Genomic DNA, 12675 nt, shown 5'->3' with positions numbered 1-12675 from the left:
ACTTTTCCTTCTTTTACACACAAACCACAAGCATAGCTAGATATCCTGGAACACAAAACAGGTAGAGGCATGAAGAGTCAAAGGCTCCTATGCTTATAGGTGTTAGGATGGACTTCTCATTTTTAAATGAAGATGCAATGAAGTTATATCTTACTGATATTGTTCAAATTAAGATATTCAAAATTCAATACACCTTGTTTGTTTTTATTTTGAGACATAGTGTCACATAGCATAGGCTGGCTAGCCTTGAACTCCTGATCTTTCTGCCTCTACCTCTAGAGTGCTGGGATAGATTAGGCAGTGGTAGATTTTTATTTTGTTTTGTTTTTTAGAAAAAAAAATCTTTGATTGTATTGAAACCTCTTCCATTTGTATATAATCAGAGAGTTTCAAATCAGCATCACTAATGTGTACTCTGGCAAACCTGTGAGGCAGAATAATTATAGATCCAAACAAGGAGAAAAGCTATAAGTAGTAGTTGATTATGCAGTGTTTGTGTCCCTTTAGGGCCTTAATGTATTGGACTGCTAGAACAAAACACCTTAGAATGGGTCATTTATTATTTTATCTGTTGGTTTGTTTTTTATTGTGTGTATGTGGGTGGGGCATGGCCTTCAGAGGATAACTCCATGTAGTTGGTTCTCTCTGTCCACCTTCACATTGATTCTTGAGATCAAACTCAATTCTCCAGGCAAGTACCTTACCTGCTTTCTGAGCCATTTTGCTCACCCTTTTTGGTGTTTTGTTGGAGATTGGTCTTGCTATGTAGGCTTTACAGTCCTGGAACATCCCAGTCATGTCAAAGCCCTTATTTCTTAAATCCAACACTTTGGGGATTAGACCTGAAGGACACATACATATTGTAACAGGTCTTTAGGTAAAAATTTCAAAGTGCATATGTCTATGAGGACCAATGAATAAAAATGAGATCTGAATGATAAACTGTGCAGAGTGGGCAAGATGGCTCATCAGGTGAAAATACTTACTGCTAAGCTTGAGACCCTGTGTTTAATTCCTGGAACCCATGTAAAGGTGGGAGCAGAGAAACAACTTCCACATGTTATCTTCTGATTTCTACACATGTGCTATGGCATATACACCCAAACCTGCTACCCAGCCCTACCAACACAAAGTGTGATTAAGTCAGTAGGTATGGTGCTGTTATATAGACAGATTTAGTAAGAACTACTCAGGGATAATGAGTTTGAGTCCTTGCCCTGAAGGCCTTTACAGTCTTAACTATCCTAAGAGAAGCTTGATAGCAGATTCTGCATTTTAACAGAAATATTTCCTTAGGAACCAAGGCTTAAATAAGAAGAACATTATTTTCAGTCAGCGATGGTGGCTTATGCCTGCAATCCTGGCACTTGGGAGATTGAGGCAGGAGTTTAAAGCCAGCCTGGGCTACACAGTAAGTTCAGGACAATTGTCTCCAAACAAACAAAGCAATGTTGATTTCATCTTGAATGATTTTTCAAATCTGCTAAAATGTTGAAGATCCTAGGTGTTCCTGTTTATCTTAGCACATAAATGATATCAGAGCCCTGAATTAACTGTGGAGAATGGCAGCCTGTTGAGTGGAAAGCCCTGCATACCCTTCCCCTTGGCCTTTGACATGCTGCTGCTGCTGACTAAAGGGAGACTAAATGCACTCCCTCCTAATCTGCCAGTGCAGGAGCATTGACCAGCTTACTCAGTGCATGCTGGGTGTGGGGCAGCAGTGCATAAAAGCCCAGGGCTGATGAATACCAAGTCTGTCCATGTGTTCTCACATTAGTCATTTAACCCTAGGATCATTTGTTGGGGGAAATAAATTGGAATATTAAGGTGACTAATAACTTGTTAATTCTGCTCTGACTCAATTAGGTAGATTTCAATTCATTTACCCTGTGGGTGCATTTAGTTACTTAATAACAAGCGTTTAAAATTGGTCTTACCAATCCCTAAGTTATGTTTTCCTCGAAAAACATCTTGGTGAGTGTTACTACTTAAAGAATAATATTTATATTAGTCATTTAGATTAAAATTATCAGTTGTTGAAAATAAATGAAGTCAAGTGTTTCAAATCCATAGATTCTGACATTTGTGTATGCTATTCTGATGCAATTGTGATCCTGGTAAGATGGTTTTCATGCCCTTATATAAAAAATAAAGGTTCAGAGAAGTCAGTATGTACACAGAGGAATTCAACTTTTTAGGAGATATAAATGTACTTGTCTCAGCATTGGGGTAGACATGGCTACATTGTTGTTGTCTTATAGTAGACAGCTGAGTCAGTTACTTTGTCACTAGTTTGATAGCTGTCTCCGAGATGATTTGATCTGGTCAGTATTTTGTCCTGTCAGTATTAATATTGGCATTCTTTTTATGGAGAAAGTTAGAAGTAGAAAAAATGGTATGTTGCTCATGACTGTATTCTGAGCACTCATGGGTGAAATGATATTGAGTTGAATTCTTACCAGGGCTACTTTATGTGTCCCAAAACAGCCCAGGCTACACAGTGAAACCATGTTTCAACAAAACAAACACATAAACAACAAAACCCAAGTTGTGTGAATCAGCTAGGATAATCCTAGCACTTAAGAGGTTGAGACTGGAGGATTCCGAGTTCTAGGTCAGTCTGGACCACATGAAACCCTGCCTCAAAAAGAAAGGAAGGAAGGAAGGAAGGAAGGAAGGAAGGAAGGAAGGAAGGAAAAGAAAAGGAAGATGATTAATACTAATCTACTCATGTGTTGTGGTTCTCAAGACCAAGCCCAGAATCTTGCACATGATTACTTATAAATGCTCTGCCACTGACCTACATCCTCAACCCTTCTTTTTATCTGCGAATCCATTTATGATATTTTAAATTTACAGAATAGTTGGGTTGTCTAAGAAGCCTGGTATCAACAACAGTGCAGTCCATTAAGTGAGGACCATATATATGTCTAAAATTTAGGTAATGAAGTGTTTACTGGTAGCTACATTTTTCTCATTTAGTTTATTTGTATTGATATGGCACCTGAATATGTGCAAAGGAAAATTCATTTTACAGTAATAAAATCAAGTGCTTATATATTGCAGACACAAACAAATAAAGGTCAAGTAAAGTAAGTTTTATGTTTTCAGTAAAACACTTAACAAAATAACCAAAACCTTATTTAAATGCTCAGTGAAGTCATTAATTACATTGAGTAATGCTGAGCAACCATCACTGCATCTATTTACAAAGCTTTTCTGTCACCAATAAAGAGTAACTAGCACCTCTCTTCTCTCCAGTTGGTAGCCTATAGTATCTCTGTCATTATGAACTGCCCTAGATATTTCATTCTAAGTGGAATCAGACAAGAGAGACAGTGTTTGTCCTTTTTGTGTCTGGCTTAGCATCTATCAGAACTTCAGTCCTTTTAATTTATATATATACATATAAATGTATATATATATATGTTGGTGTGTATAATTATATGTTCCATTATATATAATTATCTACTGGTTCTTGGGTTGTTTTTACTTTTTTGCTACCATGAAAAGTGCTGATACCAACATTTACACACAAGTATCTAAGTCCTACTCCATTCTTACAACTATATATATAGATGTCTTAGGAAAAGGTAAAGTGTGTGTGTGTGTCTCCTGGAACTTGCTCTGTAGACCAGGCTGATCTCGACATCAGAGATCTGCCTGCCTCTACCTCCCAAGTAGTACTGGGATTAAAGGCAAGTACCACCACTGCCTGGCTAGCAGAATTTTTTTTTTTTTAATGTATTTGAGAGTTTTGCTTGCATGCATGCCTTTGTACCAGATGCATTCCTGGTGCTCACAGAATCCAGAAGTGGTGTTGAAGCCCCTCAAACTAAAGTTACAGACAAGTTGTAAGCCACTGTGTGGGTGCTAGGAATTGAACTTGGATGCTCTGGAAGAGCAGCCACTGCTTTTAATTGCTAAGTCATCTCTCCAGCCCCACTGTTAGATAAATTTAAAGTAGATACTTATTCAAAGAATGTCACATTCCTAAGAATAAGTACAGATCCAAATCATATGAAGCTCAGTGTGTGCCTGTTGTGTGTGTAGATACCTGTGAGTGGGAGGTTGGGTGAGGGGTAGGTATAAGTGTATGTTGGGGAGAGGCTGTTATCAAGAATTAGACCAAGGGCATCAAGGATAAAGAACAAGAAGTCCTCTCCAGATCACCTCCATGGACCATTTCCATGACCAGGCCAGGCCAAAGGAACCTGTGAGTGTTAATTTCTAAGCCATGCAAATTAAAGATCTTGATATGGGGAGTGGGGGATTAGTTTACTGTGTGGCCCCTATTCTGGTGTTATAATTGGCCAGAGAATGCAGTTGACTCCAGAAGGTTGGAGCTTGGTTTTTCCAGAATTGTAAATATCTGCTACCCTACCAAATGTGTAGTCATATTTTACAGTGGCTTTAGGAAACTACTGGGTTTGAATTCTGTGGTTTTAGGGCTTTGTAGTAAGGAGGTGTGTGTGTGTGTGTGTGTGTGTGTGTGTGTGTGTGTGTGTGTGTGTGTGTGTGTGTGTGTGTGCAGGCACATATATAAGTCAGTTGACAACTCTGTGGAATTAGACCTCTCCCTTCATTGTGGGCTCCAAGAATTGAACTCAGACTGTCTGGTTAGACAACAAATACCTTTATTCACTGAGACATCTCATTGACCCAAAAGATGTTTCTTAGAGTATGTTGTCTTTCTTGTTCACCTGCTTATATGACAGAGAACTTTGAAGAACTAATACAAATAGCATAAAGGCAGCGGTGGCACGCGACTTTAATCCTAGGACTCAGGAGGCAGAGGCAGGTGGATCTCTATGAGTTCAAGGCCAGCCTGGTCTACAAAGTGAGTTCCAGGACAGCTATGACTACAGAGAGAAACCCTGTTTCAAAAAACAAAACAAAATAGTTTAAGGGAAAATGAGTGCTATAATATGATTGCTACATTATATACAACATTGAGCTACATTTATATAAAGTATAGTGAGTGCTGTCTTCAGTATAGGAAAGAGGAAGGGGACCAACACATTAACATGTAGCATTTTCCAAAAGCTAGTGGCTAACATCCTATTGTAAAACATCTGTGCTTAAAATGAGCTGCAGACGGGCTTATTAGAAACACATGCTATTAAAAAGTCACCCAGTCATGTATCGCCTTATTTCTAACTTTTGTATATTTTTCTTCAATGAGTAAATGTAGTTATCAAGAAAAGGAGTACAGGAAGAAAAAATAATAGAACAAAAGGCTCAGTTCCAGTCTGATGGTATACTCCAGCAAGATATGTTTTTATAGGCTTATTGGGCCTCTTCCCACTGTCTGAGCTTCACTGTTTTGTTTCCTTAATAAAGTCTCAGAATATGTTGTCTTCCAATTACCCATTTTTCTCCTAGCTTAATGACCCTAGTAATTCTTCATGACCCTAGCCACAGAAAGTCACAAGATGCATTAGTTCTTACTTAAACTTATACATAACATCCATAAATGTCAGAAAAGTTAATTTACTCTTAAGGAATGAAGTCAGCAGCAGCTGATATGGTGTCTGGCTATGGAAGTATTAGTTGAATGACTAGGGGAAGTTCCTGGCTGTCAGGGATGGTATCCTAGCCACTGTTATATGCAGAATATCTGGCATCTTCCTGGAATAGTCTGGAATTAGTATTTGTTGAGTTGTTTTTGTTTTCATGAGATGGCCGGCCTCAAGTTCTTGTGTCCAAGCAATTCAATTCCTGTGTCTTGCTGCCTCAGACTCTATCCCCAGGTATGTGCGACTACAACGGCCTACTACTGCAAGCTAATCTTTTAGTTTTTGAGGCTAAATGAACTATTTATTTTTTTTTTAAACTAAAGTTCTTTTTGTTTTTATCTTTTCAATTATTTTATGTGTAGGAGTGCTTTCTCTGCATGTATGTGCACCCCAAGTATGCCTGCCACTCTCTAACATTAGAAGAGGGTGTCAGAACCCTGAGAACTAGAGTTGTGAATGGTTGTGAACCACCATGTAGGTGACAGAAACCAAATCCAGGCCCTCTGCCTGAGAGACAATTGCTCTTAACAGCTGTGACATTTCTGCATATCCTGATTGTTTATTTTTGTCACAGTCTTGCTGTGTAACTCCAACTGGCCTTGAATTTGTGGGGATCTCCCTTTCAGTGTTCTCAAGTGCTGGGATTACAGGTTTACATCACAACACCCAACTCTGAAATCACTTTTTTTCCCCCTGAAATTACTTTTAAACGAGTAGTTCATGTCAGCTTTCTTCACTCTAGTTGTATAACCCTTAGAAGGATATTTTTAAGTCTGTACCCTCTGCATATTTTTAAACTGACATTTAAGCTTTTCATCATAAATTTAAATAGTTGCATAGGATGTCATTTCAAATATTGACATGTTTAAATAAAACTGTTACATCAATTTTTAAATGTACCCAACAGACTATAAATACAAATTTTAAATGTCATTTACTTTATAAAGAAAGGAATAAACTCTTCACGAACTATAATAATTTTGTTTTTACTTAAAATATGAAATGCCTTTCTATAAAGGTTCTGGAAAAATAGACTCTAATAATCTATCAGAAACATCCTTTAAACACCTTAGAAACAACCATCAACCCTAACGTACTGACTGAAACAAGGAAACTTCTTTCAATGCAGTTCATTACCGCAAAGCACCTCATTGTGTACGGTTCCTTGGTAGCCCATCTTTTTATTCATCCAGACTGATCCAAAGGGATTCTATTAGTTGCATGTAGGCAATACTGAAATACCATCACTGGCTTCAAGTCAGTGGTTTCCACTCTGTTTGGAACTGAGGAAGCTGATCATTGGGACTTTAGATATAGACTCCTATGGCCTAAGGTCAGCCCAGACCAGGGATTTTGCAGCTGTAGTTGAGGCCCAAGGTATAAGATAGTGGCACATTGGCCCAGTGACCTCCAAGGGACTGAAAATTCTCAGTGGTTTTTTTACTTAAGGGCAGTTGCTTTGTAAGATTTGGGATAGGCTTTGATGGTAGCTTTTCTGCTACTGCTTGGAGAAATGGCCATATTGAGAGGGAACACAGGACAGAAAAACAGTGTCTGCTGAAGCCTAGTACCAGGAAGATAAGTTTTATATAGTATTGATACCTATAAGACTTCCTAGGCCCCACATACAACATGTTAAATTCTTGTCTACTATTGTAAGGCTACAGAGTTTTTTGTTTTGTTTGTTTGTTTATGTGTGGAGGGATATACCATGGCACATATGTAGAGGTCAGAGGACAAGTTGCTGGAGTTGTTTTTGTCCTTCTACTATGTAGGCTCCAGAGATGAAACTGACGTCCGAAGACTTGGTACAGAGTGCAGGCCAGAACCCGGCTCGTCTGGCTCCTTCTCTTTCCACTTCACCTACTTTGGTTTTTTCTTAGACTTGTTTTTTGTTTGATTGGGGTTTTTTGTAGCTACTGAAATAATTTTATTGCCTACTAACAAAAGGAAACTCAAATATCTTTTGATAAGTAAAAGGAATAACCTTAAATATTTATCTTTTGTAGATTGTTGGACCTTCAGATGGAAGTAGTTACATCATTGACTATTATGGAACCAGACTTACAAGACTCAGCATTACTAATGAAACATTTAGAAAAACACAGTTGTATCCATAAATGTTTAAAAAGAGAAACAGTAAGAGGTGTGTGTGTGTGTGTGTGTGTGTGTGTATACATATACATATATGCATATACATATATGTACATATATGTATATATACATGTATGTACATATACATACATATACATACATATACATACACACACACACACACACACATATATCTTACCTGACTTCTGTGTTTCTCACGGGCTTGTGAGATGGTGGAACCATAGGAAGACAGGAGATCATTTAGTGCTGTAAACCTTTCCCCTCCCGTATCAGCAAATTTAGTTCCGAATGTGTGTGAGTATCTCCAGTCCACTGACAGCAGTCTTATGCTGCTCAAGGTGTTGCAGTTTCCTATGCAGACTCCTTGTTTGCAGAGAATATGGTTTTCACCGGGAAAATACTGTATGGTGGTTAAGGTGAGGTGAGCTGTAGGTGTTTCTGTGTGAAGTGCTTTCTGGCGTCCATCTCTCTGGGACCAGGGTAGTCTCTTGTTTGATTTTTGATTTGGTTTTGAGAAGTGGTCTTCTTCTCCTCCTCCTCCTTCTCCTCCTCCTTCTCCTCATCCTTCTTTTTAAAATTTATTCATTTATTTATTTTTCTGACTTTTTCAAGACAGGGTTTCTCTGTATTGTTTTGAAGTCTGTCCTGGAACTAGCTCTGTAGACCAGGCTAGCCTCGAACTCACAGAGATCTGCCTGCCTCTGCTTCCCGAGTTCTGGGAGGCCACCACCGCCTGGCTTCAATTTATTCTTTGACAATTTCACACATGTGTACTTTTCTGGTCTTGTCGCACTCACAGCCTCTTACCCTCTTCCCATCTCCACTGATCTGCCTGCCTCCTCCGAACCCATTCCTCTCCCATTATCCTGTCTCTTTGTTTTTGTTTTGTGACACATTGGTTGAGGCACTACCCACTGGGCCTTCTTACCAGTGACCATACTGCTCAGAACAGACTCCCCCATCCATCCCATCAGCCATCAACAGCCAATAGCTCATTCTCCCATGACTCAGTGTTGATGGCTGTGTTTCTTTCCTTCACTGCTAGGGACCACTGACCTCCATCCCCACCCTGTTTCTTGGTTTTTCAGATAGCTAACTGCCACTACAAAGATTTAGTCCATTTACTACGTTAGTCTAATTAATAACTTCCCAGTGCTCTCTGGTTTTCCTCAGAAGAACGTGGGTAGGTCAGGAAAGCCATTTCCTGGTACATTTCATTCTCTATAGTAAGAAGCATGAAGATAGCATATATGGTAGTTTTTATATTAAAATCTACCTTCAATTGTCCGTCTATTCTCAGACAGGCTGAAGAAAGGCAGGTTAGATGTCCAGACCCCACCATAGAATTCCATCTCAGAGACTTGCTCTAGAGGTCAGGAAGTGAAAAGACATTGTTCTGTGTTGTTGTGGTGTATAAATAGAATATAACATGTAAGTTTGCCTAATAGTTTATTTTTCCTTACATTGAAATTGTTAAGTATATATTATTATAATAGGATTGAGTAGTAACCATCCTGGGCAAAATACAAAACTAATTGTCCAAAAAGTTTCCAAATTTTTCTATATAGTCTGGGCTGGTCTGAACCTTACTGTATGGCCAGTCTAGTCTCATACTCTTCATTCTTCAGTCCCAACTTCCTGAGGGCGGGGATAGCAGGTGTAAGTCACCATACTTGGTTTCAAATCTCTTCTTACAGAGCACATAGTGCTCTCCCAAAAGACTTGAGTTTACTTCACAGTAGCAATTTGGGTGATTCACAGCTGCCCATAGGTTCCAGTACCCTCTTCCATGCTGCACTTGCATGCATCCACCCCCACACATAAATACATAATTAAAAACAAAAGAAAAAATCAATCTTTTATTAGGAGTTGTCATTTTTTAATTTTGTTTTTCTAACATTTTGTGTGTGTGTATGTGTGCGTGCACGTGCACGCGTGCATGCAAAACTGCACATGCTTACTGTGATACACCTGTGGGAGTCTGTTCTCTCTTTCTATCGTGTGCATTCTGGAGATTGAACTCATCTCATCAGACTTGGTGGCAAACACCTTTTCCCACTGAGTCATCTCACCCCCTCTAGTGATCCTTTTTATAGCATATAAAGGTACTGTAAGAGTATGAAAAAAAAAACCACTTGAGCAGCTAAAGTGTTCAAGTGTCCATCTTGAGCTAGCAGCTAGCTCAGTGGTAGAGCACTGCCTAGCATGCATGAGGCCCATGTGTTTGTGTAATTGTGTAACCTCATGGGAGCGTTGTTTAACTTTGTTTCCTTTTTTGTTTCAGGATTTGAGCCTCCTTGATTTCAATAGAGAGCCTCGTATATGGAATTCCAGATTTTCTTTTTCCTTAAGTACCACTTTATGGGTTCTGGATGATGTTTTGGTGTGTGCTCAGTTTTGATTTGTTGATTTAGTTAAAAGTATTATTTAATAGTCTTTCTTCAAAATTAGTATAATAATACTATTTTGGGGTTTCTATCTCTGTGAGATAGCTAGCCTATTACTGTTACTATTGTATTACTGTACTGCCTTTTACATGCCGCTTGTCACTTTTATTTGTAAAAAATAAAAAATATAACTTATTCACATTTTTTAAGAAAACCTTCTTATCATTGAATGGCTCTGTCTTCCAACATTGTGGTCCTTTGAAGCAAGTAATTCATGGTGTGAACAAACAGGGTTCATACCATTTGGGGCTGTGGTGTCCTGTGTATCGACCCACCTGAGATGCTACAGCCTTTAATTCTGAGTTGCATGATATCCTGGAAGCTAAAGATCATCAGAGCGTGGGATTGTGCAGCACATGAATACTTCCAGTCTCTGAAATGTGAACTTTGTCTTTTTTGCTTGGAGAGTGATACACCAGCTATGGAAGGTCAGGTGTGACTACTCCAGCTTGCTGGAGTTATAGCTGACACTGGGTGGACAAGGTGGGGACACCAACCAGAAGATCATTGTCTGCCATCTGTGATGGCTGCCAGGCAGGTGCCAGCACACTAGGGTCTGAAGGAAGCAACACCTATATGTTAGTATCTGCTTTTCTTAATGTGTTAGAGAGGCTTTAAGAAGATGAAAATCAGCTGGGCAGTGGTGGCACACACCTTTAATCCCAGCACTCAGAGGTATAGGCAAGGGATTTCTGAATTAAAGGCTAGTCTTGTCTACAGAGTGAGTTCTAGGACAGCCAGGACTACACAGAGAAACCCTGTGTCAAAAAAAAAAAAAAAAATCTTCAAGATGGTAAGTCTCCAAAATACTGCCCAGACTTTCTTTGGCAGTAGGCATGCCAATGTGAAAATTAATAGGTACATGGTTCCCCAAGGTTAACACCATATTCCTTGAATTGTGCGTAACTATATGTTGAAGTACATAATGAGTATAGTACAATTTACTTCACAACAGTCAGAGATGAAAACACTACCTTGATTCCTGCAAGAGGGTTATAGTCATTAATTTGACTGGGACAGCAAATGCTTTTTTTTTTTTAAAGACAGACTCTCATAGTTCAGGCCATCCCTGAACTCATTGTGTAGTTCAGGATGACCTTGAAGGTATAATACTCCTGCCTCCACCTCCCAAATGCTGGGATGATCATATCCACCATCATACCCAGTTTATGTGGTGCTAGGGATCAAACCCAAGTCTTCCAGTATGATCCACAAGTCCTCTTCCACTTGCTGAGTTGCATCCCTCAGCCCCAAAGCAGGTACTTCTCAAAGTGTCTATCCTTGTACACTGTTACTACAACAGTTGACTTTGTTTCCAGAGTAATTTCCATTACAAGAACACTCTTGTCTAGTTCTCTATTGTGCTACACATGTAATGTGTCAACAGATATTTCTTCTGTTACCTGTTTTTTATTCTATTGGAGTTTGTCAGTTTTTCCTTTTGTTAACATGATCATCTATTAGTATCTATGGATTTTATATGATTACCCTTGCCTTTAAAGTGGTGGGAGAATTCTTAGATGGATTAGCTCAGTCATTCTAGAAGTTTACTCCTAAGCCCTGGAAGGGGGGGGGGGGTAAATGGAATGGACCCTTTCAGTCCTGCAGAAATGTGTAGTGCCCTGTGGTGGTTATTTACAAATGCACCTGAAAGGGTTAATGCTGCTTTCAGGATTAACTGCACCCAGACACTTTGTTGTAGTCCCAGCTTTTGCTTCTATTGTAGAAGGCCAGGTCTTAGGTAATTTGTAAGAAACAGAAGTCACAGTGCTAGAGACTTGGAAATTGAATATTGAGGTGCTGGACTGCATCCTAAGGTGCCAGGGAAAGAACAAGCAAATGAACTCAGGTCTCCCTCCCACCCTGCTATATCCCTACTGTACCCCAGAGGCTCCACCCGTACAGGACCATCAGTATGTGACTTCCGGGACAAATTAAAATGATAGAGCCACACAGATAAACTAAAGCACTTTTAGAGATGTCACAAAGTTTTAGATTTCAGCCAGCATTTGTTCATGGGTCTACAAAGACCATAAAAAATACAAATTTAGGAGTATGACTTGTTTTTCACTGGATATTTTCGTCCCCCCATCCCTCCATCCCTCCATTCTCCCTTTCTTCCTGCCCTCCTTTATCTCTTCCCAATGCTGGGGATCCATTAGGGTCTTGTGCATGCTAAGTGTGCCTTTAAGCTACATCCTTATTTTAATCTAAATGCATAAGAATATGTCAAGTAGTATATTTGTTAGGCACCCAGAAAGCTAAAGAATCTATTTTTGTTTCTTTAGTTATTTGTTATTGCATTATACTGAGTCACTGAAGGCCATCTTCATGCAAGTATACAAAGTGCTTTGAGCATTTCCCCCGACAACCACTGCCCTCCCGGATTCACTCCCTTCCATTAGTTTCCTTTGTTCCTCTAGTCCAGTGGTTTTCAACCTTCCTAATGCTGCGACCCTTTAATACAGTTTCTTATGTTGTGCTGGCCCCCAACAATAAAATTATTTTCATTGCTACTCCATAAGTGTAATTTCCCTACTGTTATGATTATAATGTAAATATCTGTTTTCTGATGGTCTTAGGAGACCCCTGTG

At 39.3% G+C, this 12675-nt stretch overlaps 1 protein-coding gene across 1 annotated transcript in view; it reads left to right on the top strand.

Annotated features, from left to right (window-relative positions):
- The window catches only part of Tm2d1 (TM2 domain containing 1), a 28675-nt gene extending 18450 nt beyond the window's left edge, over nucleotides 1–10225 (top strand). Inside the window, exons 6-7 of the mRNA XM_051188205.1 lie at nucleotides 7529–7658; nucleotides 9919–10225. Coding sequence (XP_051044162.1) covers nucleotides 7529–7639 — 111 coding nt within the window. The 3' untranslated portion in view covers nucleotides 7640–7658; nucleotides 9919–10225. The remainder of the gene's footprint in view (nucleotides 1–7528; nucleotides 7659–9918) is intronic.
- The last annotated feature ends 2450 nt before the right edge of the window (nucleotides 10226–12675 follow it).

The sequence above is a fragment of the Phodopus roborovskii genome, unplaced genomic scaffold (genome assembly GCF_943737965.1).
Source record: "Phodopus roborovskii unplaced genomic scaffold, PHOROB, whole genome shotgun sequence".
Taxonomy (NCBI): Eukaryota; Metazoa; Chordata; class Mammalia; order Rodentia; family Cricetidae; genus Phodopus; species Phodopus roborovskii.
Note: the sequence above shows the minus strand (reverse complement) of the source record. Positions and strands in the feature narration are given on the sequence as shown.